This window comes from Botryllus schlosseri, chromosome 6, assembly GCF_051294905.1.
Source record: "Botryllus schlosseri isolate E-star chromosome 6, Bs_hap1, whole genome shotgun sequence".
Taxonomy (NCBI): Eukaryota; Metazoa; Chordata; class Ascidiacea; order Stolidobranchia; family Styelidae; genus Botryllus; species Botryllus schlosseri.
In genome coordinates this window covers 8,990,413-9,018,258 of record NC_137241.1, presented here as the reverse complement: position 1 = coordinate 9,018,258, position 27,846 = coordinate 8,990,413, and the positions used below count along the sequence as shown (strand labels likewise).

The window sequence follows — 27,846 nt, the reverse complement described above, 5'->3', positions numbered from 1 at the left end:
GTCTGAGGACACTTTCGAAAAAGAAGACAAATCCTCTCAAGAGAGAGCATACGGTAACCCTACCTTTAGCCAAATGGAAAGTGTGACGTACACCAATTTTACTGAGCCGTGAGATTTGCTTCTGTCCACAGACCACACCACATAGGACACTATGATACGATACTCTTTCCTCTTCCCATACCCCTTCCAGCATAAACACACGCCACGGCGGCGACGGTCGGAGATAATATAGTAGTATTTGTCTCCAAAACTTACAAACAATTTTACAAGGTTAATAACAATGTTGAAGCAAATGAAGCTCGAGTAACGCTACATATTATACTATAATGCAAGGTAATACAACGTAACAGTACAAAAAGAAGAGGGTGTATCGTTGCAGCACGTAAGTGGATAAAAGCCGCGAAACAATGTTAAAATCATATCTCCCGCACGCAAGAGCCTTCTCTCCGACACCACGCCGAAGCGGGGAGGTGAAATTTCGATGCGGCGCCGGGTTTGGTTGAAAGAACAAGGACCAGCGTCACCCGTACAATCACTCGCATGCACACAACTCTCACGCAATAGGTAAGGTACCACCGCTGGCGGCGCCGCTAATGCCAGCGCCGGTGTCGCCGTCCGGAGGTAGAGAGCGAGAGGGCGACGCTCTGCCGCTGGCTTGGGCTTGCAAAATTTCCTCTTCCTCGTCGTCGTTCCCGTACTCGTGCGTGGTCGGGAGAAAGTTATGAATGGAGTGGACCGAATTCATGCTGCGTTTGTAATGTCGGGTCTCGTAAAGTGAGCTGCGGAACGCGTTCACGACTCGGATCTAAAAGTACAGAGCGCGTGTCACCAAGCTGCGACGGCGAAGGACACGCTCGCTTCCAATCCGTGATCATTCAAGCTAATTCTTTGCTTAGACCAATTACAGCGAAACACCGGTCATTTGGAAAACGTTTCTACGCTCTTATTTGAATTTTAATCTGAAAATGGTACAGCACTGTGTGGTGCGGAACGAGCCAGGCTTAGTGTGCAGACATTTGCCATTCTCGTGCGTATGAGACCGAGGTCTGAATTGATATAAAGTGAACTTGTTTTTTGCTTTGGAACTCAATTCGACTTCCAAGTTTCTCCATAATCAGTAATTCAAATTCTGATCAATTTGGAACAGCATTGCCCATACTCGTGCTAACGAGACCAGGCTTTGAATTGATACGAACTTAACTTGATTTTTGTTATATTTATTGTAAATTCAGGATTAATTTCGATTACGAAGTTTTTATGAATTCGCTCATTCTAATTGTGATGAAATTTTGAAGAACTGAGTTGCTCATTTGGAAGAGCTGTAATTTTCTAGTTGCTGAACTCTACAAGAAGGCAATGCATGCTCTGTATACGGGTATTGTTCAGCGCTCATCCGTAAGCGATGGAAGTGGTGTATTGTGATGTGGGAATGGTGATTCATTCTTTACTTGACGCTTGGGCAAATCTGGTGCTGCCAGGAACTCCCCAGGAACTCCTCTGAACTCTTTATCGTGGCGTTGTGGGATAGGCGTGACGCGGTGCATCGACGTTTCATTTCAACTACTCATCTCTGTGGTCATACCATTTTTTTTACGCAAACACCTGTCCAGTTTATCAGATCGAATCGAACTGTATTACCTTCTCACAATTACTCGCATATAAGACACATCTTTCGAAGGGTTCGTCTTAACACGGCTTGGCATCGGTTTTTGAGTCATACACCATACCGACTTGTACATGTACAACGCAACCATAACTACAACTACTCACTTATCAAAACCAGCTACTAAAACTAGAACTAACGACTTTTTAAAATACGCAATTTGAAAAGGAGGGTTTTGATCCGCAGAAACCCCCCTGGCTACATCACACAACAGAACACTGGTATCACGATGCACGCCAAACGACGATTGCTGTTTACCAGTTGTTCAGCAACTAGTCTCTTTTAATTTGCAACTGGAACTAGATCTACTCGCTTTTCAAAATCTAAAACTACTCAAAAAACCAGTAGTTAGTTGACCGTCAACTAACTATGATTGATAAGTTGTACAAGTCTGACCACACTCCGGAATCGCAGATGTGAAATCTCGGAAATTTGGTGACAATTTGGCTGCACTGCACAATCAAATGATGCAGCCATACAGATTTAGCTGTTGCTCAGTGTGGATGGAGCGAATTTTCAAGCGATAGTGGATGTTAGAATAGGAATTCCACACATTATAACGACACGCCAAAACAGTTTCTTTCGCTACACAATGATCCCAACTAGAAAATATTAGAGCCGCTACACAACCACCGTACCGCAAGCCGCCACCCACATCTAGATATCGATTATTACCGAATATATGACACAGTATGATTGCCATGACCACGAATGACAGACCAAGCATATGGAAACATAGCTTTCGAAAAGTCACCATTTCCAGCGAGGATGATCGACCATGACACGAATGAACCGCGATCAGCCCGTTCACAAAACACCACCCCGATAAAAGGTACAGAGGAACATGGCAATCAATATGCAGTTTGCACTCATGCTGTGTCAAATCTCTATAGCAACACCATGCGCTACCCAACACCGGCGAGAAGGAATACCACACAGTAACTCCCAAGCATATTTACATCGGACGGGTTCTTTTGTTGGAAGGCTTTTACGACGTCCATCTGCGCAACATTAAAGTTAAGCCTTGACCTTGAGCAATGAACTCGGTTTGTCTAGTTTCATTTGCCGTTGCCACACACAGAGGTAGTCACTGGTCAGTAACGAAGTACTCAAGTAGGTTTTGCCTAGCTTCACTAACAACCTAACACTTCTACTACACATTGGATTTTGCATAAGTACAACTTAATTTGGGGATATGCTTGAATCCCTTTTATAAATAGTCATAACAACTGGGCGCTGTGGAGAGCCCTGTGCACAGTAACCGAATATGTCCATATTTCTACTGTAGTTACAAAAGTGGCCACATCTGATAACTGCCAAAAATCGACTTTCTAAAACTACTGTCTAATGTAAGCCTTCTACTTGAGCAGCAGCGCTGACAATTTTCAGTGACCACCTCTGGTTACACACAGTCATTTTGTTAATATACATATCGCCGACTACAGAGACATCACAAGGTAAAAAAATGGAGCCTCAATCCTATCTTAGCTAGGTGATTGAAGAGATAACAATATCTCCATGATGTAAATATACAAAAACCGATTTTTGTATATTTACATCATGAATATATTGCCAAGTAAGCTTTCCACGCCACAATACCTACGGCTCTTGATGAAGTTAACCAACGAAAAACTGTCTGAACACTCAAGACGACTCTACGCTCCTAGTCCCTCCGGTATGCCGCACGACTGCCTGCTGATACGGCGTGCAATCAGAGTAACTTCTCCGGCGTCCATGTCACCGAGGGTCCGGTAATGCACGTTGTTCTCTTCCGTGCTCTCAATCTGCGGACGACATAAATAAATGAACCAACTTCGAAATAGTGGTGAGCATATGGACCGCCTCCAAGTACCTTACAAGTGGCCTCTTCCATGCTCTGCAGTCTGCACCTGTGCTGACTAGCTCAGCTGTTTCTCAAACCGGAGTAGCCGAATGCTTTGTAAAGTCACGGCCACTAAGCAATATATCTAACCAAACAAAACTATGGCAATAAGTCCTGCATGGGATCCCTTGTCACTGAACCAGGTCACGTTTTCCTACAGACTTGCAAATCTTTCATATTCTGTTTTACTCAAAGTAACTAGTACAGATGCCTTTCAAATTTCTAATACATGAACATGGAAATAGTTTTACATTACTTCCATGACAAATGAACTGACTCTGTCCCCAAGGCAGTGCAAGGTACGATAATACAGAAACTATCTGTCAACAGAATGAATTTTAGAAAGCAGCAGGGCATATCGTAAATGTCCTTTTCACACTTTTCACTAATAATAACTGAATCGCTAATATCATATCAGCAGGTCTGTACAAACTAACATTGCACGTGGAAAACAACATGAGCCCTGGGCACGTTGTCAAAATGGCAGAGATCCTCCCAATAAATGACCCCCTCGCTCTTTACATAGTCCACCTCATACATCCCACCCTTGCAAATTCCACCCAACACCCATCCTTGTCAATTTTCACCCTTTCCCACCCCATTCCGCCCTCTTGTTTTCAAAAACGCCCACGCCGCACAGCCAACGCACTCCCGCATGCGGTACCCACCTGTTGCTGAATCCTGTTCAAGCCTCGGAACCACAGGATCTGTCCTCTCGACTTCAATTGCTCGTCACCGAATTCTCCGAGAACGTCGTGCTTCTCCTCCTCGCCTTCCTCGACGACCGGCTCGGTCTTTCCGATCTGTTCAAATGTATCCGTTAAGAGAATTTCACTACACTGGGACAAGGTCTAGGAGAGGGAAGGCAGTGTATTTTTGTCTACACCGTCGCGTAACTGTTCACTAGATTGGTAAAATGAAGTTGTGTTATTGATCGTTTCCTGTCAAATAGAATCTATTTTCGCATAATTTCAACAACTTTACGAGGGTTCATTGACACCCTAAATATTTAGAGGCAGTCATCTTTGCCCTATTATAGATAAAAGCTACTGTAACAAACTGATGAGCATAATAGCAGGGAATAATTGACATAAATTTTGTGATTTTGAACAGAGTAAACCACTGCCGATGCTCTGTACATAGTACATTAGCTTAAAATAGTAACAGACAATGCTACGTTACCAACCAATATACGAGCTTGTGCGACACAATGAAAAGCAGCTCTGTAATGAAACTAGGTGAAGAACAAGGCACTCGCAACCAAAACCACACCGTAAGTCGAATAATGGCATCGAATCCCCGATAACGAGGAATACGATCAAGCTAAAAACATAGAAAAGACAATCACAAGATGCTACCAGCAAATACATAAACTTGTGCGTCACATTGAGCAGCATCATAATAGAAATAAGGTAACTGCCCATCCTCAAGCGGGTGAAACGTATCGAAGTGAGAACAAACACACTCCACTGATGAAAACAAGTCCCAAAACAATGAGGCATACACTATCGAACTTAAGCATGGTAACAGACCATTCACAAATAAGCCGCAGCAAAAGGTTACCACGGCGCAACAGGAAATGACCGCGAATCTCACCGTCATGCATTTGGGCAGTCTCTTATTCGGTATAGTAGCGATGACCTGACCCCACAGGAGTTCACTGATGCCCAGAAACAGACACCACAGCCATTGCGTCAGATTCAACGGAGAACAGCTGAACGCCGGCCCGCCGAACTGCACGATAATAAACTGTAACGGAAGGCCAGCCGTTAAGACAAAAGACCGCACACAAAAGCACATCCCTTCGTCACCGACCTGAACAACGATAGTGCCGATAATAATACCGACAAAAATGGGGTTGGTGAGCATGCCAGAGAAGACGTCTCTCTCGCCGTGAATCTTCCTAGCGTTAATCTCGTTGAAGATTTGCATCAAAACGAAAGCGTTGAATATTATTGTGAAATGTATGCTGGGCGGCGCGTGCAACGCGGCTGTGCGGCCGTTGTCCACGTTGAATATCCTCTCACCTGCACAAAACCAGCACGCTTCACAACAGTGGTTCTCAAATAGTGATACGCGAAATCATTTTAGATGGTAAAGATGGTAAGTAAAATTACAGTTTTCACAAATCGTTCAAGGTGCTTTTTTTCAAGTGTAACAAATTTCTTAATCAAACGCATAACTAAATGCTTTATACGTCATTCGACTCAGTTGCACCCCGCCTAGATCAGTTTGTGGATAAGAGACAATTGTCAACCATCACATTAAATTTTTCGTTATTAACGTGCGTCATTATTAATCATCTGCAGATTAGCTCGTGAGCCGCATTTGATTCAAAATATCCGAGCCGACTTATTTTCTAATCCTCCCACGTTGATATCCTGTATATATTTGGGGTACAGTTGAGGTTTTCGTTGACTTGTTTGTGCGCCAAAAATTCATAGAATGTCAAGACGGCACGAGGTGAGAAAACAGAAGTTGGGATCCACTGCTTTACAGGCAGCTAAAAAAAGGCGAGTGGTCGAATGCTTTTAACTGTTAATAGAAGGCTACTTTCAAAATTACAGGGCGCGTCTTCGCGACAGACACAAAACAACTATTGACACTGCAAATAGGTGCAATATTCGATTGTATATTTAGTAATACAGGCGATGGTTTTCATGACGATTTCGAAGTGATGCTAACTTGCCCCGAAATTACTTTCTACCTTTAAAATCCAAAGCTTGATGTGCAAGTGGTTTTGCCTGAAAAACTGCGCAAGCAGAGTGGAAGTAGTCATAGTCAAAACCGCTTGTAGACAGTCAAATAAAATATATTTTTAGGATTCAGCCCACGAATATATTGCTTTGCCTTAACTTTTGACTATAAGGAATGATATTTTTCACGAATTTGTGATATTGAAATTATGTACAACCTTCCCATCAAGGATGGTCGTAACTGATCCAACTAATAGGTCTGTTAAATACGAAGTGACGCCTGAAAGATTGCGCAGATCCTCGTATGTAAAATGGCCCGGATGTTACAGAGAACGTCGAACAATGTTTGGAATAACAAGGTAGTGGCAGTGAACCAGCAATTCAGCATGTTTCATGGCTACAGTAATTGAATGGAAATTAATACAACATCTCACATAAAAGTCATGTTGAAAGTATCACCAACAAACTCAAAATGCGAAAAAGAGGACATGCTGACATTTTTTATGGTCCTCGGAGGACCATACATTTTATTTACAAAGATGACAAATCCTCCTAAAATAGGATATAAGGTGGATGTTCAGCTTACTACACAGATTCTCGTACCGGCAAAAAGTAAAGTGAGGATGATGATCAGCTGATAGACGGAGTGTCCGATAATGTTCTTCATCATGGTGCGCGAGATCAGAGCCTTGTTCCGCCCGTACGGCTTACGGCTCAACAAGTCCTCGGTGGGCTGTTCCGTGGCGAGCGCGAGAGCCGCAAACGTGTCCATGATCAGATTCACCCACAGCATCTGCACGGCTTTGAGAGGCGTGTCCTAAACGATACGCGTACGCTTGAAACGGTTGCCCAACATTTGAGCACGCAACACAATGCAAAGCAACGGTTAAGCATCCGACTCTTGAGCATGCGACTTTAACCCGAAAAAATATCCCTAACCCAAATCCCAACCTATAGTTACCCTAGTTCTAACCCAACCCCCCACTAGGGCTGGGCAACATCAAGAAGCCTACCTGTGCGATTTGATTCTGAATTGAGTATTAGGGTTGGAGAAGAGTGTTTGAGTATCACTGCTTATGACGTCAAAACAGCATGAATGATGTGGAACTTTCATAGGTATACGTTGTGGACTCCATAAGGATGTAACCAAAACTTGTACATTTTTCCAAGGTTATCCTGTCTTTTTGATTATATATACGCTCAGTTGACCTGCTCATATTTCGCTTCGTGGCGTAGTTGGTTAGGCGTTGATATTCCGAATCCAACGATATATTACTTGTTGGTCTCGCAGCCCATTGAGGTCGTGTTTTACAGTTTTGAACAACAAAGCAAAATCTTTCAGAAAATTGTATCGACACTATTATTCTCGTCGCAGAGCGGCAAGAAAGGATCTTGATAAGATAATTTCGTGTACTAGAAAAAAATCATCTATCACTACTAAGGCTGGGCATAATCGAATAACTGAATGATCCAGATTCAGGTACTTGCATTCAGTGCCTAACCCTAACTTCAACCCACATTCTCAAGTGTTGCACGCTAAGTGTTACATGCTCATTAGGGTTGTCCATAATTTGGAAAATCTTACAAATCCTCGGTTGTAATGTCTTATTCGATAGATTATTGATAAAAAACGACACTGAGCCTGAAAGAAGCTCACAGAAAGGCCGTTTAGATTTCGTACAAAGCGTTTGAAAGTAGCTGCCGAAGAATGGGCGTGCCACCGACCATAGAACGGCGAGAAGACTAGTAATCAAGAAACCACGGCTCTTGATTGGATAATCGGCTATGCTTCAATGACCACGTCAGCAGCAGCTTGCTGATTAGGTGAACAAGGAGTCTGCTACTGGCGGCGATTCTGAAAGCGCATTGTATGTAGGTTGACAGATAATGATTTAGGATTGATTAAGGGTATGTTGAGGTACGAAATACATGATGAACAAACAACAGCTGCTTCACAAAAACGTCTAAAGCATGACTGCTTTATTGTGAAAGAAACCGCCGTAGCCTATATGCCTTGTTTTCAATGAGGGAAAGCATAGGCGCTTATGCAAGTGGCGACGGATTCCTAGTTTCAAAAATAATATATCATTATTGAATACAAAGATAAAGCTTAACAATGACACTATTGTTTGTGTGATCTCATTGGGTTCAGGTTGTAGTACATAGTTGAAGTTTTGAAAGCTCTAAGGGTCGGCTGAATCAGCGGGTTATGCTTGGCACTTGTCAGATGCTTGCATCAAACTGTATTCACTTGCAAGTGTTGTCAGAGTCCTTGATGATGACGCAGAAAAGAGGTGTAAAAGTAAGCACATAATATGCCGGATATGATATGTCAAATTCCTTAATAATCGCGCAGAAAAGGGGTGTAAAGGTAAAAACAGACAATGCTGCATAGTGCATAGTATCCAGCGTAGTTTGCATATCATATCAAGCAGGGCCTGTGCATGCATTTAAACCTCGTTTCTGCGACATCATTAGGGACTTTGAAAACATTTACAAGTGAATTCAATTTGCTGCAAACATCTGATGAGTGCTAAGCCTAACCGTCTGATTCAGCCGATCGCTAGAGCATTCAAAACTTTAACTATGTACTGCAACCTGAGCCCAATAAGATCACCTAACTTATAGTGTCATTGTTAAGCTTTATCTTTGTATTCAATAATGATATATTATTTCTGAAACTAGGAATCCGTCGCCACTTGCATAAGCGCCTATGCTTTCCCTCGTTGAAAACAAGGCATATAGGCTACGGCGGTTTCTTTCACAATAAAGCAGTCATGCTTTAGACGTTTTTGTGAAGCAGCTGTTGTTTGTTCATCATGTATTTCATACCTCAACATACCCTTAATCAATCCTAAATCATTATCTGTCAACCTACATACAATGCGCTTTCAGAATCGCCGCCAGTAGCAGACTCCTTGTTCACCTAATCAGCAAGCTGCTGCTGACGTGGTCATTGAAGCATAGCCGATTATCCAATCAAGAGCCGTGGTTTCTTGATTACTAGTCTTCTCGCCGTTCTATGGTCGGTGGCACGCCCATTCTTCGGCAGCTACTTTCAAACGCTTTGTACGAAATCTAAACGGCCTTTCTGTGAGCTTCTTTCAGGCTCAGTGTCGTTTTTTATCAATAATCTATCGAATAAGACATTACAACCGAGGATTTGTACGATTTTCCAAATTATGGACAACCCTAATGCTCATATGTTCAGTTGTTCAACGACCATTTGAAACACACATAACAGAAGGCGTGAGCTTACAAAATATTTCAGCTACCAGTCGCAAATTGATTTCTTTTATCGGACACGAAAATCCATGATCAATATGTGCCAATCGGAAAATCGTTAGATTAAAATACCTTGCCTGGTTCAGAGTTAGTACACTTCTATAATTAGTGATCAATAGTCATGCATAGTCAAGAAACCGCGTCAACACTGCTCGGAAGCAGCCGACTGTAAGACTTTGGATATCTCTATTCCCAAGAGGGGCAACGTGTATTCCTGAGCGGCCTTTATTTAAATTACTTTCCGCATGAAAAATGCAAGCGGCATTTAGAATAAGTCATCATCGGGCGTTTCGCGTTTCCACTCCAATAACGCAAAACATTTATTAAGTTGACACTTGACCCCGTAATGAAACACTCTATCAATCAAATATCTCATCGCTGCCAATAGGTATAAAAGGAGATGTTGCAGGCTGTCAGATTACACAGCGGTCTGTCGCGTGTGTTTATCTGTTGGGCAAATCAAAGCAAATCAAAGTTAATAGATGACAGGTCGCGTCCAACACAAACGCGGTATCAATGTGAGCCAGTCGGCGTTTAAAAATACATTCGAGTCAATATTGGCAAATGATGTCCATTATGTCCACAGCGGGCAGCATCAACAAGCCGTTTCGTAGATAAGCTCACAGAAAACATTAAATATCTAACCTAACAATCGCGGAATAACGAATGTATAGTTTGCTCACTAATAATGAAAGCAAATTGTACAAATAGATCATCCCATCAACCCACTACCGGCATTAAATCTACAATCTCAACGTACACTGCAGCTGTAGGCAGCAACGTCATTTGAAAAGTTACGAGTTGCACGAAACGGAATACAAATCTACGCTTGAGATCGCCATTCCACGGCCCGACATATCTATTCCTCATACCGACACATGCCCGTTCATTTTCACGGCACATCCTTTTTATGCTATGTTCTGTTACATTTCATGCAGTGTACTGTACAAGTGTACATGACCCTTAGTTACACGTTTTAAGCCAGGAGTTCTTAAACCATTGAAAACCCTTGAATTTTGCGTATGCTTGCTCGCAAAATTTGAGAAGTCAATGACGGGAAGGTAATCACATCAACCTGAACTGTATTTGGTGACCCCATGCCTAAATTAAGATAACTAAGGACTGGGGCGATTTTTTTAACCTAGAAAGGTAAGATTTTGACCTAAGAAATCAAAATTTTGACATTTTTAGACCTTTAAAAACATAATTTTGACCAAATTTTGACCTCTTGTATGTGAATTAGGTGTTTTCTCACATAATGTAGGAATTTTACTAGTTATCTACATTTCTGGCCGAAATTGTCTGTCACTATGAGGTAGTTTGGCCTGAAAAAACTTTTCCGACTTGAAAACTGACAAATTTTTACTTGAAAAGACATTATTTTGGTGGAAATAGTTGAAGGACAACGAAAGATGCTTTCCTACATTCTCGGGCAAAAAGTGCCTCCCCTTACTAAGTAGCTTGCCAAGAATGGAAGAACACTGCTCAACAGCAGCAGTTGATGGCTTGCAACACTGAAGTTGTGCGTACACTGCTGGTGACACGCCGTGTTGCTTCATTCTGACAAGGTTGTCTACATCACAATTTTCCATTGTGCGCTTCTTGATATAAAAGCCAATGCCAACGCAGTCTTGCATTAGTTAGGATATAAGGATATTGCAAAAATTTTTCAACAATTTTTCAGCCTAACGCTACAATATTGACAAAATGTAGACTTAGTTTGACATGTCAAAAAAACATCGCCATACTAATGACTGGAAAAAGTAGTCCCACACTCACAACGTCATTCGCAAAGGATAACCTATTTATGTAAATTCTCGCGACGTACTCCCATTCACGGACCCCTAAAACTAATTTGTGGACCCAAGTTTAAGAACCTCGTTCCATGCCAAGGTGAGTGTTTCGACTCCTTCCTATCTTTTCATTTTATTACGGGTACAACATAACTACAATACACACATAAACAGAGTGTCGCTACACAGCTGTTTAACGACACCACTAAAATATTCATCGATGCCAACTGTAAAATCCTCGATAACACTCACGTTGATAGCGCAAGCGCCGATGAATGCCACAGTCACCGCGACAACGTTGACGGTCAGCTGGAATTGAAGAAATTTGGCAATGCTATCGTACACGTTCCTGCCCCACATCACGGCCTTCACGATCGAGGTGAAGTTATCGTCGGTGAGGATAATATCCGAGGCTTCCTTGGCCACGTCTGTCCCGGCGATTCCCTAAACACAAAAACCATTATTGGAAAACGCGGGAAAAGGCGGCTAGGTGCACGGCAGATACCACACTTGGTCAACTATATAATTCTAGTCGTATAATTACACTAATTACAGCAAAATGGCGGTTATCTAATTCTAATCTAATTTGGGAAATGTGTCTACACTCAAGTTTTTACTCCAACCTAACGTGTGATTATATTTCTATGCTCTAATTTTATTCTAATCAAATGTGTGATGATGCTTCAACGCCCTAATTTTAATTCTATAATTCTAATATAAATTGAAAAAGCTGTGTAGCTATAATTTTAATTCTAATTGTGACTAAATTAGGAAAAAACAGAAGCTATATTTCTAATTGTAATCTAATTTCGAGAAAAGGGGTAGCTGTAATTCTAATAAAAATAGGAGAAAGCTGCGAAGCTATAATTCTAATTATAACGTAATTTGACAAAAGCTGATTAGTAATTCTTCGAATTCTAATTTAATTTGGAAAAGCAGAAAATTTTAGTTTTCCAACTCTGCTAGATACTGACCATTGCAAATCCAACGTCAGCTTTTTTCAAAGCAGGTCCGTCGTTCGTGCCGTCCCCCGTCACGGCCACCACCTCTCTGTTTTCAGACAGCTTGCTGTCGATGATGCCCTTGACCAGAGTGTGCTTGTCAGTCGGCGAAGACCGGGCCAGCACTCTCAATTTCGGCCAGATCAAGTCCAAGAGTCTCTGCTCGACCTGGAACGAGATATACATCATGCGGCCGCACGGGATAAAGCGGCAAACTCTCCCAACCTCTCCGTTGTTATTTCTGATACGTTTGTTGAATTCTTTGCCTTCCAAGACCAGCACCTCCTCCCCGGGGCGGATAATACCGCACTTGCTCGCTATAGACCTGGCTGTGTTGATATTGTCGCCGGTGACCATGCGGACGGTGATGCCGGCCCGCTGACATTTACGAATAGCCTCGGGCACCTGTTATAATTAATATGATTAAGTCGCGAGTCACCAGAGGCTTTCAAAGTCAGGCGCGTGGCCGAGAGAAAATGAGGGAGGAGGGATATTTTGAAAACAGACAATGTTCCAAATTCTAATAGATTATTCGGGTTAAATCTATGTACAGATACCAATACAACAAGGATCAGAGAATCTTGCTCGTGTTAACGTAGGTATAAGTTTCAAGTAGGTATTTCCAAGTAAAAAATAAAGTTTTCTATGTGTAGTTTTGCTGAAAAAACTGAATGAAGTAGGAATGAAAACAAAAAATAAAACCAAGTTTGTGTACCATCTAAAGTAGTAAATTGAGCTCCAGTGATTTCTTCGCCCCGATTATTCGAGATTTCATGCTAACGAGTGGTGACGTCATATTTTGTGATATGATTGTTGATATACAGTGTTCTTTCCGATTCTCTACCAGTTGCTGGCGATTACACCTGACGAGTGTCAGCCGGGTTCATTTCAATGTGAATATACTATTCAAAATCATAACCGTTCAAGTAGTTCATATGTAGGCAAAACGTACTTTGCGTGTCACCCGAGGTTGTGAAAAAGAACTGCTTAGTTAGTGGTGGACCACTTCTCTGATTCGCCATATTGCCGACAAAATAAATGGGGTTGGCACAATACCTCCGGCCGCACTGGATCCTCGATGCCTACAACTCCGATAAGCACCAGGTTGCTGACGACTGTGTTCTCCTGCTCCCAATCCGGCAAGTCGCCATCCTCGAAATCTCGGTACGCGAGACCAATTGTACGCAGCCCGTCGCTAGCCATCGATTCGATAACGTTAGTCACCAAGCTTTGCCGTTCCATAGACGTAAATTTACGTTTCGTGCCGTCCGAGCCCAAAACGTGAGTACACCTGTTGTGATTTTCACAGTTAAATGCATAGCAGCATGGAACGATCAGCATAACAACACCAACTTTTTCAAAATGATTTCGGAGGCCCCTTTTGTGTAAAGACGGTAGCCCTTATCATCATTTGGTATTACTGTGCTCATGGACTTCCGTACAGAATTGAATGTATACACCTGAAACGCAGATTCATAATAGCTAAACGGTACAGACATATTCTAAATCTAAACATTGTTTGGCGTAGTAATGTTCTGTTTAAACTGATCAAACTTCTTCATACAACACTTAAATCAAGTTTTAACCACTGTGGCTTTTTATTGTGTTTTAAGAATGAATATCACACCTTGAAGAGCTTTTCCTCTGTGATCTCATCCCTGACAGATTGATAGTCCCGGCCCATTGCCTCCACAAAACCAAGCAGTGCACATTCCGTTTTGTTACCAATCTGACTGGGGTGACCTCCTTCTTTCTCCGGCGGCTACGCAGTGTATCAAGATTTCGTTAAAACGAGACACCCCAAAATAACTTAGCGCCGTACCATAAGTTTAGAAGTGTACCCGCTATTTACGGAAATTCCGGTGATCAAAAGCTCCACGATATTCGGAGGAAGCGAGTCAGGCTGCGGGATTGATTCCGTGTTGTGCTTATCGGCGACGTACACTTGCACCACAGTCATTCTGTTTGTCGTCAACGTACCTGAAATACAGCACGCATGACGCAAGCCGCATCTAGAAATAATCAATACATCAAGGGAATAAGGGTATTCTGTGTGCATTGTCGCGTGGGCAGAGTTTGTCGCAATACAGAAACTTTTGCGAGCGGCTACGTTGCATCACAGTCACGGGGTTACTTTATAAATAGCCGCGGCTGTAAGTCGAAAAAGAACTCGTAAATATATCTTAGTTCCGGCATGAATTAGATATGCAAAGCACCGAATCAATATATCGAGAGTAGCACAGACAGCAAACTCAGAAACTGCGCGATTGTACAAGTTACCAAAACAGGATATTAGCATTAGCGTACCTTATTTGTAAATGAACAATACAGTGCCGTAATCTTTTGTCAACGGGTAGCAGTTTATGTTCGATATCCTCTTTAATCAAGATTCAAATGATTACGGCGACCCATAGAGTTTTTATTTCCACAATCACATATAAATATGAATAGAAATATCTTATAAAGGATAGAGTTGGAATCAAGCCATCCAAAGTCAAAGAAAATTTAAGCAAATTACGAAGGCACAAATGTCACTCAACACGCATATACATTCGTCTTCAAATCAAAGGGTGCAGCAAAGTTGAATCCAATCAATCTTGCGGTAGTAATCTGAAACAGCTGTTATCATTATCCCTATGGGATAATTTCAAGGACAGTGCAGCCACAATATAAATTGCAATCGGATACTAATATCTATTTATAAATACAACAAGCCTCCTGCCGAACTACAATTTTATGACACAGACCACTAAAACTCTCAGTAAATTGCCTATCAATATTGGGAAACACAGGGAGTAATTCACGCAGCAATCAGCACTGAGTTTGATGAATAATACTGGCGTTTGTGGGAACTATTATGGTTCCAATATGAGGCTAGGATCAGCTGTTCACGCGTTTCAACAAAGTCAAACATCGTGGGAATCGCGGGTTTTGAAGTACTGGTAAAATGGAACATCGCCAGTCCGCACACCTTAAGTTCATATAGCCTGCAATCCATCTATAACGTATTTGTAGTAAATCTATAATAATAATCGATCACGTCACATGAATCAATCACGAGAGGAATGACTTTATCACTATCGAACGAATGAATTTCTATGAGAAACCAAGTGACAAATTCCCAGATGTAGTTAAATTCGAGACACCATATGATTAGATTTCGACGCACTGGATAGTTTGTCTCACAGAGACAAGCAAAACCATCATTAATAAAATTGCAAAAAAGCAACAGCTCTTCCAATACATAGTTTCAATCTGTTCTCCAACTACATCATTCCCCCGGGAAAGGCCATAGTTATGTATTATCAAGTGAAGCAGAAATCAAATGATATTAGACGACAGGCCCTAATTGAGATTGAGAATTTGATCGTAACAATCAATTATATATTGTCAATCGATTCTTGATCATGCTCGCTAAATTTCATTGCAGGAAATACTGTGGCGGCCACAACACCATACTTTAAACTTTATGTAGGCAGCACTAGCACAAACTGATCCAAAATAACTTTTCGAACGGAATCCATTTGCAAGGTTTGATTGAACACGACGACTTGGCCGTTGGGAATGGGTGATAATAATCAATCAGTGCCCTTTGGTGCGGATCTGGACATTTCAGATTTTCACACGAGCATTGGAGTTACATCGGACTCACCAAGAACAGGGATGGCAATGTTTTTACATAACTATTACTTAATTTAGCAAGCAGCACCACCAATATTATAAGGACTCTACATAACCCACAGTACAGCATGAAATACGACACCGTCAGTCCACACATGTTTTATTTAAGGATAGCGGGATTAGTTATAGCCAGCACACAACCGGCACAATGTAATCACTTTATTCATGAACCTAAAAATAACCTCCTTTTGATAGTAGATGAGAGGGAACAAATAATACAATATCAATCAACAATGGTGCACATGGCAACATGATGTGGCACGAAAAGACGCCAGCTCTACATAATTGATCGAGCATTTCCACTTGTGAAGTAACAAGCCAGCATAAAAATAACCGCTACAAATGACAAGAGAACGCATAAAATATACATGTACGTTATACGCTGAAAATGCTGCACAGTTAAATGCCTACCTGTTTTATCCGAGCAAATTGCTGTAGCATTCCCCATCGTTTCACAGGCATCAAGATGTCTCACCAAATTATTGTCTTTCATCATTTTCTGTAAATAATAACTATTGGTGATCCAATTTCATCCAACACAGCTTATTGAAAATTTCATGTAAATTTCAGAACCCTTATCTCAGAAACTCCTGTGTTTCATCAGTTAAATCCAACCAATACAAGGATTCAAAGGTCAATAAATTTTGGCACGGAAGTACACCTGAAAAGTATTCCACTTGTATTATATCACCATAGACCAGGGGTGTCAAACTCAAATGGCGTCGCGGGCCGGATTCAAGACTTCCAATCGCTCGCGGGCTAAAACAGTGGCATTAGGTTAGCTACGAAATAAGTTGGCACATTCTAAGCTCCCTTTGATTTAGTCGCAATCTGTCGTGATCCCTGCATATGCGCTGTGTGGAATAAGATATTCAAGTGGAAACACGGGCGTCGGAATTTGGTTCATTATTTTTAAACCGCGAGTTAGGTTTCTCTCATGTCTGGGGATCTATTGGGTCGAAAGCGACACAGCAGTGCGACCATAGATATTTCAATTAGGCTATATATTTGTGCAACTAATATATTTCCATGTAAACTGCATATAACGGTTCCGTATTGGCGTTTTCGCTTCTCTAACCAACTACTTTTTGATCCATATTTCTGTAAAAGTCTGAACTTGATGTGCACTTTTTGCCTTCTCAAAATTGGATGTCAATATCACCGACATGGGGCTAGTGGTAACTAGAGTGAAACCACAGCGACGTAGTTGAGTGGATATAATGGGGCCTATGAACACGACAGTATTTCCTGCAAATAACACAACATTTGTTGCAAATGTGCTGGAAAAGATATTAATTTTTCAATCTACACAGGATTGCCTCACGGGCCGGATGAAATCGTCTGGCGGCCTTCGCGCCGTATGTTCGACCTTCCTGCCCCAGACTAATTGCAAACAAAAACCATTTGATACGACAGCATCAACATTCTATGGAGCTAATGTGATGCTAACTTTTAATAGGGTGTGAAATTGTGCTCCTTTTGTGGAGCTAGTAAAATTTGAATCTAAAAGGCGAACACTTGAGTGAAAGTTCAAGCTGTATTTTGAAGAGCTGTAACTCGCGAGGTGGCACTCTCTTAGTTTCAAATTACATTATGTTATGTTGAGAAAACAATAACATTTCCTTAATGGATATCAATTCCGCTGTAAATGTTGCAACGAAACGAGACAACAATGAGACACTGTATGGTTATGTGAATGCATATCACACTAAAACGGATGAATCGAATATTCCCTCTTAGACCGTGCTTCGGCAAGTGACACAGACCCCTCAAATTTTAATGGCAATATTGGTACTATAATAGTATCGATATTTGTAATATTATGGTCGGAATATGGCTGTGATTCCTTGATTATCAAAGCATAATAACTATAAAACCGTGGTTCCCAATCTAGGGTCCACATAAATTGTAATGGAAATTGAACATTGCGAAGATGCATGTTAGGCTTGAGTTATCATTGAAACCAAACACAGAAGCGATTAGACAGACAGCTTCAGCACAATACAACTATACTATAACAATACAAATATACCAAACGGCCCAAGTGTTTAAAAGACAGCAACAACCTTGTCCTCAAATTTGGATCAAGTACTTTTTGGTTGGTGCATGTATAAATACACGAGTAGATTTTGTAAATTTCTTGATGATAGACGTATGAAAGGGATCAGCAACTGCCAAAAATGTTGATAGCATGACTGGGAAGTGAAAGCGAAAGAACAACAATCTATAAAAAGCATTGCATACCTTGACCGAGAAGGCCAGCGACATAGTCACTGCCAGAGGTAATCCTTCAGGTACAGCGACGACAAGTACTGTGACTCCGATAATGAAGAACTTGACAAAGTACTGAATATACACCGGGGTACATTCGCTCTCCCAGGATATGCCGGCAACACCGAAGACGCGGATGGAGAAAATTATGATCATGATTAAAACCGTCAAAACAGCCACAAAGAAACCTGGAATACGCAATAGTTGAATTAAAGACGTTAAGCGATTAGGATATGAAAATAAAGACATTCAAACAAGTATATCATTAGCTACCGATTCAATCTATTGCTGGGATAAAGAGAATGTGAAATCCACTTCTTTACAATGAATTATGCTTAACTATAACTAGTAACGAGTCTGAAAAAAGGCAATGTAGAATATAGCAACTCTGATTGGTCAACAGCGTGATTATATTTGCATTCAGGGATGACCATATCATAACAATGAATGAATAGTGACAAATAAATCTATCAATCAGTAAATATATTAACGCAGACTGTCGCTCTGATAGATGGAAGTTGTCGATACAGTGAGTACAGAGTATCATGTTCCCGACAGTGACAGAAGAAATGTGCCAGTTGAAGAATTCCAACAAAATGACATTGGAAGATTAATCTCAAGATTGGGTGTGCCCTGCAACGCTTTTCATGATCTTATAGCTAAAATATTTCGTATTTCATTTTCACGTTACATTTTTTTGATACATGAATACAAATCTGATCAAGTCACACGCACGACTGTTGGCAGGGAAAAAGAGATATTAATTATAGCACAAGCCTGACATGTTTACTGCAAGTTCCATGGCAATCTCTTCGGTTTCACATGCACAATTCAATTAACCAGGCCACCTACCAAGCAACAATAAACCAGGCCATTAGTTCATTGGACAGCAAATTCACACATATGCGAAAGACAGAACAAAAATCTTAAAGCATGTCAAACTATGAAATTGGTCACACCGTAATGATAGATATGCACCAGATGAATTTTCTGTGAGTGAAATCCTACGCTAGGCTTATCTGATAAAGTTGCACAAAACTATTTCGAACAATAACCGCAGATCCACAAGGATGCAACCAGCATAATAGAGATTGCTTCAAATATATAAATGAACATTAGACTCAAAAGATACGGTACAAAGAGAGAATGCATCAAAACCAATACCAACATAAGAATCTGTGTTGGAATGCCTATAAAGTTTACTAACATAAATTAAATTGACTTGCATTTGATGGGATCTTGCACTGAAGATCAGAGTGGATAGAAATATAGGTACACTGGAGTGTTGGGATGGGTGATAAAAGAATACTGCCAAACGTTGTAAAATATGCTTACCCTGTGCCCCAAAAGTTAATTTTGAGGTGTATTAGGAATAGTTGACCACAGTTACTATCCGCCAAACCCATTGAATTTGTTCTACCACATCGGTTACAATGAATTTTGAATACTAGCCAAACCTTTATATTTGACAATGTTCACTCCCAAGAAGAAGTAGATTAAAATTAGTAAAATACTCTCCGCTACCACCCACATCACCTACAATAAGTACGAATAGTAATGTACTGTTGCCCGAGATTGACCTGAAAATTCTTCATCACATACAAGCGTATCGAATTAACTTCCAGATGAAAAAGCGCCGAATCCGCTTTCAAAGTAGCAGCAACACAACGGTGCTTACCGGCGTATCCAATTTGCACCGCCAACTTGGTTAATTTCGCTTGTAGCACCGACTTTTCTTTCCTGTGACTCTTCTTCGGGGCGGATTGACCGTCCGCTACATCACCGCCGTTCTCTCTCGGCAACGTGTCTTCGTTTGAGCGCACGGATTGCTCGGTTAGAGGTATATTCTCGGTAGACCCGGCCATCTCGTGTTGAGATGACTTGCCATCTTTCTTGTCTGTGACAAGCATATAAGATTTCAGCAAGCATAACCCGCATTCAAAAACACCACGTGTATCTAAAATCTACCTGACTTTTTCGAATCATCAGACGTAGCTCCAAGCAATGACAAAATGATTCCGGTTTGCGAGTTTACGCCTACCGCGGTGACCACCATTTTCCCGCTACCCTCCATAACATGAGTGCCTGATCGAAAAGCACACAATAGTCGATAGCACAGAAAACAAATCTCAATTCGATATATACCCGAAAGCAGCATGACATCGCGACTACTACCCTTTTTGACGTGATCGGACTCCCCAGTGAGTGAGCTTTCATCCACTTTCAAATCATTACTCTGCAGCAAGATGCCATCGGCTGGCAGCAGGTCGCCTGTATGTTGGCCGCTATTTAGACGGGTACGTCACACGCAAGGCATCGTTCTCCTACCGTATTTTATCTGTGTGATATCGCCGACTACAATGTCCGCAACTGGAATTTCCACCACCTTTCCGCAACGTATCACGGCAAACTTTTGCTCCTGTTCTATTTTATTTTGGAGCCCCCGAAATTGCTTCTCTTTCGTGTAATCGTTAATGGCGGTAACCAAGACGACGACGACAACTGACCCGAGGATAGCGGCCCCCTCGATCCAGCCCGCCTCGCCTTCTCCTCCTTCGCCCCCCAGCTGGAAGTTTTCTGGAAGGCAGTCTAACGAACGACAAAAATGAAATAAGTGCAACACAGAACAGCCAAAATATATCAGAGAAATACCTGGTCTTATGTTTTATCATGACATTAGAAGTAACTACGAATATGGCAATACGACAATATATAATTAGTGACATTTGACACAACCAATGCAGATTGCGTGAGAAAGATTGAATATTCTGAAAATTAATATTGGTTTGACAACAGTATATTACTTAGCAAGGCAGACGTGCTAGATCAGTGGTTTACAGCCATGAGACATGGCTCTGTACACCAAAATGTGCCTCAGAGCTTTTCTGGTAGGCCTATATACAACAGTGTTTTTCAACCTTGGCCGTTACTTAGGTGCTTACCAAATATAGAGGTGGGCCCTGAAACATTTTCAAATCAGATATTGAGCCGCACCGATAAAACGGTAGGGCACAACTGCATTGGATAATAATCATTATGTAGCACGTGATACGGAATACTAGTACCTAATGGACCTGTTGATTTTAGTAAATCACATTCATTGATGGTGCAATCAAAAATTGGAACTCCAATACTCTGAAATCAGAGGTTGAGTCATTTGTCAAAGAAATACGATGTGAAAAAAAACAGAGCGTAGCCCAACCAATAACCGCCATTCGGCATAGCGAGAAACCAAATCAGCAGTTTAGTTGATAAGATAGCTATAGCATTTGATCCTGTTGTTATCGTAGAGACTAGATAAGAAAACAAAACAGCCAATCACCAGGGATGTTTTTAAAAAATCATATTGTAATTGTATGCAATGCGTATGAAATATGTGTGATGACAATTGTACATTGGAACTATAAAGTAACTGTCACAGCATGCATTGTTATATGCAGGATAAAAGCACTTATGTGAATCATGATGAAGCACCTGTCACAAGATATAGCAAAACGTAGATCGAATTTTCTATGAATCTGCAGGCCCTCGTTGTGCCAGACTACTAAATAATTGAGCAATGACATGATTTTTAAATTTAGCAGCACCGCAGCGGAAGGGAATAATGAGGCTGCGATGCATTCGATGGCAAACTTGAGCCATTGAAGTTACAATAATAGAATACCACCAGAAGTATATCACTTGGATGAAAGCATGTACTGAACCATCCGCAAGCAGTAATGTACGAATTGATCACAGAAATAAACTGTAAAACACGTCCCTGCCCAACGCAGAGCATTACTTATTTATGGTTTCAGCAGCTCAGTTACAGTTGAGGAAACGCAAGATGTATAGCTGCGACATAACCGAGTGCAAGGAAATATTCAAAATTAGATTCTATCGGTTTCAAGAACTTGAACTCGCTGCATGCAGATAGTTCCACAAAGTCACAACCCCAGGCTTATATCACCCCAAGTACAGGAAGCCAAGCACACATACCATCTAAGTTTGCACCCTCCGGAGGTTTATAGAAGGCTAATCCTAGGGAGACGATGGCCGCAACCTCGAGGATGATCAGAGTCACGTCCTGCAATGCTTCCCAGACCAACTCCAAGAATGTCTTTGGCTTCTTTGGCGGTATAAAATTGGTGCCAAACACCCTTCTTCGATTTTCCAACTCGGCAGTTGTATCACTCAGTCCTAAAACAACAGCATCATGGTCAAAAATATAATATAACCGGAAAACATCAGCTTATTTGCTGACTAAATAGATTAGCATTTACGTATATATGAATAGCAACTGTCTAAAACAGTGAAGTGTCCACTAACATACTTCCTACAGGACTAGTATAATGAAATGTTGGTAATGGTATCATGATTCAGCCGACTAGATATATATAGCAACTTTGACTGATATTAGTACCAAATTTTTGAAGTATACTGAAAGCATATTGTCACTAGACAGTGTCCCAATAGTACACAGATACCACAGCTGATACAATGGCACAGTAATATTAATGATGAATGCGATCTCATATTCAGAGTTTCGTCAATAAATATTTCATGTGTACAACCGGCAGCACTAAAGCGACGAATCGTCATGATCAAATTAGAGAGAAATTCAAATTTTCAGGGGATACAAACATTTTCCACAAGCAATGACAGTATTGAGCAAGCCAATTTAAATGCTTCGTCATCACTTGACAATTGTATGTAGCCTACTGCTATACTGGACAGAAAATATTCCACATATATACAGTATGTAAAATGACGTTATATTCAGATCCACTATTTCATAACCAAGCTGCCTATACTGTTGCACATGTCAAGTCATTGGAATAAATACCTGAATCATTTTGAAATATCAAAATCGACGCCGATCGTTAATCAGTACCAAAACAGAAAGCACCAAAATATGGTATACCATCATGTCTCAGAGACAAGGGAACAATTCAGATTCTAGAAAATGACCTAACCAAGTAATCCATTGTAAATCATTTGCTATTGCTATTTACATTTCAATATTTCATTTAATGCCAAACAAAACAAATCAAGTTTGAAGCAGAAGAATTTTTAATATAAAGCAATCGGAATATGTCCTTTCCTTCACAGAATTAACATACGTCTGAAGTATTTATATGGCCCAACCGCCAAATGCTATTAGCAAGATGATATCATATGAAGGACATGACAAACTATGTTGTGAGCATAGAAAAAGCTAAATAATCGTCAGAGTCACAGACATTGCATAAGACAGAGTTCTCACATCAAAATTATTACTTTCATATTTTGTTACAAGCCCATCTCTTTAACTATAAAATCAGTAAAATCATCCACCTGTCTGTTAAGAATAATGTCATGAGCTACTAAGAGAATTTGGAGCAGTGGAGGATTTGAAACTTATATTAGCATGTGAATTCACAAAAAAAAAACATCATTTATGGAATCAGCTTTACTCCAGCAAAAGTAATTAGCAAAAATACGCTTACGTCAAGTGCAGAATAGAGAAGGTCAAGTATTAAGTGTATCTAGATTCGCATGGTTCCACGCAGTTGCAATTCAGGATTTCAGTTAAGCATTCCTCGAGTAAAAACGTTATTTTACTCATTACTATTTGCACATGAACAGTGAATAAGCCAATGACAGTCACAATCTCGGACACCAACGCTGTGTCTGAACCAATGACACGTATACAACACCACAAGTTGTCAGGATATGATGGTGATGGTATTTCAACTCTTTGATAATATATCTGCCGAGAACCCCTATATTGTAATTCAAAATACAGTTACATAGGTCACAATCCAAACGAATAAGTGATCTTTTAGACCTAAGGTTCTAATACCGGCACAGACAACTGCATCTGCATGATCACACAGTCCCGCAGATTTCCTAACGACACAGCATCTTTTCAAGGTAGACACACAAAAATTGAGAGAAAATATTTCGAAGAAATGGTGATCAGCGATACGGCCGCTAGGTCATCTGTAAATTCATAACATATTGAGTCGATTCACATTACTAATATGGTGTAAAATGAGGGGCGACTATGAATGTTCGAACAGTTTTATATAGATAATTGTTTTGTTTTTATTATTTCAACTTAATAATATATTTGTAGGGCACACATACTAGCAGTAGGCCTATACTAGCTGGCATGGTATGAAGAACAGGCAGCAATAGGCTGGATGATTCTTCCTTCTCCTGCGACCCGTTTAGCCTAATTTAAACAGAAGGAAACATGAATTAGATCGACTAATAGGTTAATGTCTATAATTATACCAGGGATAGAAAAACACATTATTGCAACTTATGGAAAAACGCTAAATGAGTACTATGGAAATCTGAAGCTGAATGTAAATCGTAAAGTAACAATGACATAAAGTCTCAAAATGCCGATACTAGGACCTACAGAATTTAAAATCAATGGCCAATGTTGATGATAATATTCATGGTGCAGCTTCCTAGGGAAATCTTGCCAGTTTCCTGTGATACATTATCACATCACCAAATAGTTTATGAACTTGCAATACATCCCCATCATGCGATACAGCACTAAGGTGGCACATTCACAGTAAGACACTGGCAGAATATTCAGTATGAATCAGACTACCAGCTTTTGATGATGATGACAATTACTAGTTCAGGATGTAAAGTGGCCCCAGGACCCGATGTCCGGAAGCATCAATACTTAAGAATAAATCCTGGCATCATCTTACAATACTGAGAGCGGAACTGAGACAAGCATTAAATGTTTTGATTTTCATATTCATTGTTATAGGGCAGCAAAGATCAAATTGACATCACAATTTTTAAAACCTTAAAGTCATTTGGCGGTAACTGGGTCTTTTGCCTATGTCTCTGACTACATTGGCATGTTTTGTCAATTCAATGAAATTATTGGGACAATTACACGTCCTCAAAGCGAGTGACAAGAGCATATCTTGGAGTCTAGTAACCGAATTATTTATGTAATGGAACACAGGAGTCTTCATCATAAAGTTAAGATGAGGCAACATATTTCAGCACTTTGTGTGGTAGGTTTTAATAGTACTTGATCAATGAGGTTCATTTGGGCTGACGGGGATTTACAAAAGAGAAGATATTGGAACTAGCAAAGTGTCTGGAAATATTTAGGAATCACAAATCAAAATTAGTGCAAGATGAATTGATAAAGGTGTGAAAATTGATACAATTGGAGAGGAAAGCTATTCATCTTCATGTTCATCCTAAAATTATTGCAAGCACACCAGCAGAATATCGTTGACACAGGCTAGTAAGTGAAAGATCAGCCAATACAATCCGATATTTATGTAATAAAATGAGGAATCCCAGAAATTTCGAAGATAAGAAATCAGCCATTAGACAAGGTACTTCAACAGAAACGATGTGGGTTACAAAATCTCTGAGTTCTTCGACAACATCAGCTTTAGCACACAAACATACAAAACAGAAAACAAAAATATAGTAAGTCACCTTCAGTTGGGGACGTTTTTAATCGCGAGCATAATCCATTGACGCCCTGGTAATCGTTGTCTATTTTTTGAATTCCCTCCGTCCGCCTGAACTCCATGAGTTCCCGCAACTCGGCCAATTTACAGCCGAATCTGTCATTTTCAGCATTTTGCAACAACTGAGCATTGTTGGACATGCCTGCTGTTAATTCTTAGCTACAAATCTCTCATGAGCAAACGGAATAAGGCCTAGATTTCAATAACTGTGAACAGTTGAATGAATAGAAATTACACTTCGAAAATACAGATTAGAAAGCAGGTTATTTCAATAGTTCAGTATTGATATTACGATAAACAGGCATTGGCAATCTGCTTTCGGATAAGATAACATTGAGACAATATCTGGGCAATAGACTTGACCTCTGCCAAACATAATCAAAACTGCAAAAAATAATAATAAGAAATGGATTATGAAATATCAAAGTTAGTTTGTGGCGGGCTGGACGACAGATCTTTAAAGGCTGCAATTTGGCCAATCCTGGCTTAGAAATTGTCATCACCACCTAATCCTCAAAGAGTCAAAATCTCATAAAAAACTTTAGCAGCTAGTAGCGATTCTTTACTTGATGCTAACACACTACTGATCCAGGAAACTCGACAATCTATAAAAATGCTCCTCATAGCTGTGCCGAGATCTACATCTCCAGGGATCAATCCGGCAGCCTAAACTAAGTACCATGTCCCTAGTATATTTCTCTGCCGTCTAATCATCATTGTATATTTTCATATTTTATCAATTATTGTTTGTTTTATATGAGAATCAGAATGCCACCACTTGAAAGGCTATATGCTTACATGTAACAAACATAGCTTTCCTGAAATACTGAAATCCTGAATAACTGAAATAAATTGATCTACAAGCTGCACAATTACAAAACAAAGAATCATAAACACATTCATATATTCATGCTACTGCCTGTGGATTTCTTATCTATTGACAATAAAGTATCAGAGTGCTGATGCTGAGCATGCTCGGTAGACTACTCCAGTTTTAAACACAAGCTACTATATCTCGACTCGAGTCCTAACTCCAAAGCGTATCAAAATTATCCATAGCAGCATCCAGCTCACTACTAACCGCGAAAAGACTCCTCTGACTCATTGATCTATTGATTTGTGTTTTTGTAGTAAGGAAGGCAATGTCACTGTCCAAAATTGGTTCAATATGTGCAATGCACAATGGGAATTTCCACTAAATTTAATCAAGTGAACGACAGTGTGCTCAGGTGCTCACTAAAATTCTTTTGGGCAACCAGAAGTCTACACCATAGGTTTCAAAAACCCTTTTGCACATGTCCACTTGTCATGAGACAAACTTTGATTGATATAGGAGTAGGCTATACCATACACAGTCAACAACACAGATACAGTCTTTCTGTCTTCGTAATTCGTACAGTAATGGAATTCGCACCAATTGATGTACATTAAACAGTCACTACCACAGCCAAGGAAATATGATGTATGACACCATAAACTAATCTTTACTTTCGCTTCATGACACTATACAGCCCATGAATGGTCAGAGAGCATAATATATGATTTCAAACATTTTAATTACTGTGAATATAATTGACGCAAGACCCATGCTGATAAAATTCGAAGCTAATTGCAATCGTTCAAATCTGGCCGCATACACAATCAGTACGCATGTACCTGACCTACGGGGTCTGCATAAACAGTCAAACCGACATTATACGCTGTATAACGTACCACAACGAATATCGCACTGCATTGGCAAAGGGAGCGTTTAACTGCGCTAATCGATGATTGCAATCAACGCATATAGCCATTTATCGACCGCGATTCGTTGCGGAATACATCGAAGGAAATGTCGTATCTCTTACTAACGTGTTCTAGATACAATCGCCTCGATCTACGGATGCACTGCAGTACCGGTACCGCTCACAAACATAATTCACCCCCGCCTCTAGATGGAATCTTTGCTTTTACCTTTGCTACAGATGACCGATGACGTCATGCAATCAATTGTTCCGTCAGACCGGTAAAGCTGCGGTAAATCAGTGAAGGCTTGGTCCAGTCGGGGTTATACATGTTTGCTGTCAAGTTTTAGTAACTGGGTA

At 40.5% G+C, this 27,846-nt stretch overlaps 1 protein-coding gene across 3 annotated transcripts; it reads right to left on the bottom strand.

Moving 5' to 3' along the window:
- Positions 1-212: 212 nt before the first annotated feature.
- LOC145440831 (plasma membrane calcium-transporting ATPase 3-like) lies at positions 213-26,485 on the bottom strand. 3 transcript variants are annotated; one of them, XM_080318586.1, is made up of 21 exons: positions 25,728-26,485; positions 22,251-22,451; positions 20,601-20,861; positions 20,418-20,543; positions 20,241-20,357; positions 19,951-20,169; positions 18,246-18,460; positions 16,413-16,500; positions 14,143-14,300; positions 13,948-14,082; positions 13,674-13,780; positions 13,377-13,611; positions 12,546-12,725; positions 12,294-12,488; positions 11,572-11,763; positions 6,845-7,058; positions 5,361-5,572; positions 5,142-5,294; positions 4,214-4,348; positions 2,623-2,664; positions 213-805 (listed from the first exon to the last, which is right to left on the bottom strand). In XM_080318586.1, exons 1-21 carry the CDS (start codon positions 25,900-25,902, stop codon positions 554-556), a joined length of 3,612 nt encoding a protein of 1,203 aa, XP_080174712.1. In that variant the 5' UTR covers positions 25,903-26,485; the 3' UTR covers positions 213-553. The 3 variants fall into 3 exon arrangements, 2 of the variants coding, with proteins under 2 accessions (XP_080174712.1, XP_080174713.1); XR_013915632.1 differs by lacking the exon at positions 2,623-2,664 and adding an exon at positions 3,263-3,447 and having other exon boundaries at positions 666-805; positions 25,728-26,484; XM_080318587.1 differs by lacking the exon at positions 2,623-2,664 and having other exon boundaries at positions 25,728-26,473.
- Between the last annotated feature and the right edge of the window lie 1,361 nt (positions 26,486-27,846).

What these genes read in the sequence shown, in the direction of transcription:
- LOC145440831 (XM_080318586.1), bottom strand. Translation starts at nt 25,902, where the DNA reads ATGTCCAACAATGCTCAGTTGTTGCAAAATGCTGAAAATGACAGATTC. An exon ending in AATTTGCTCGGATAAAACAG is followed by an intron (nt 14,301 to 16,412) that starts GTAGGCATTTAA and finishes GCTGTATTTCAG; the next exon opens with GTACGTTGACGACAAACAGA. An exon ending in CTGACGTTGGATTTGCAATG is followed by an intron (nt 11,764 to 12,293) that starts GTCAGTATCTAG and finishes TTTTGTGTTTAG; the next exon opens with GGAATCGCCGGGACAGACGT.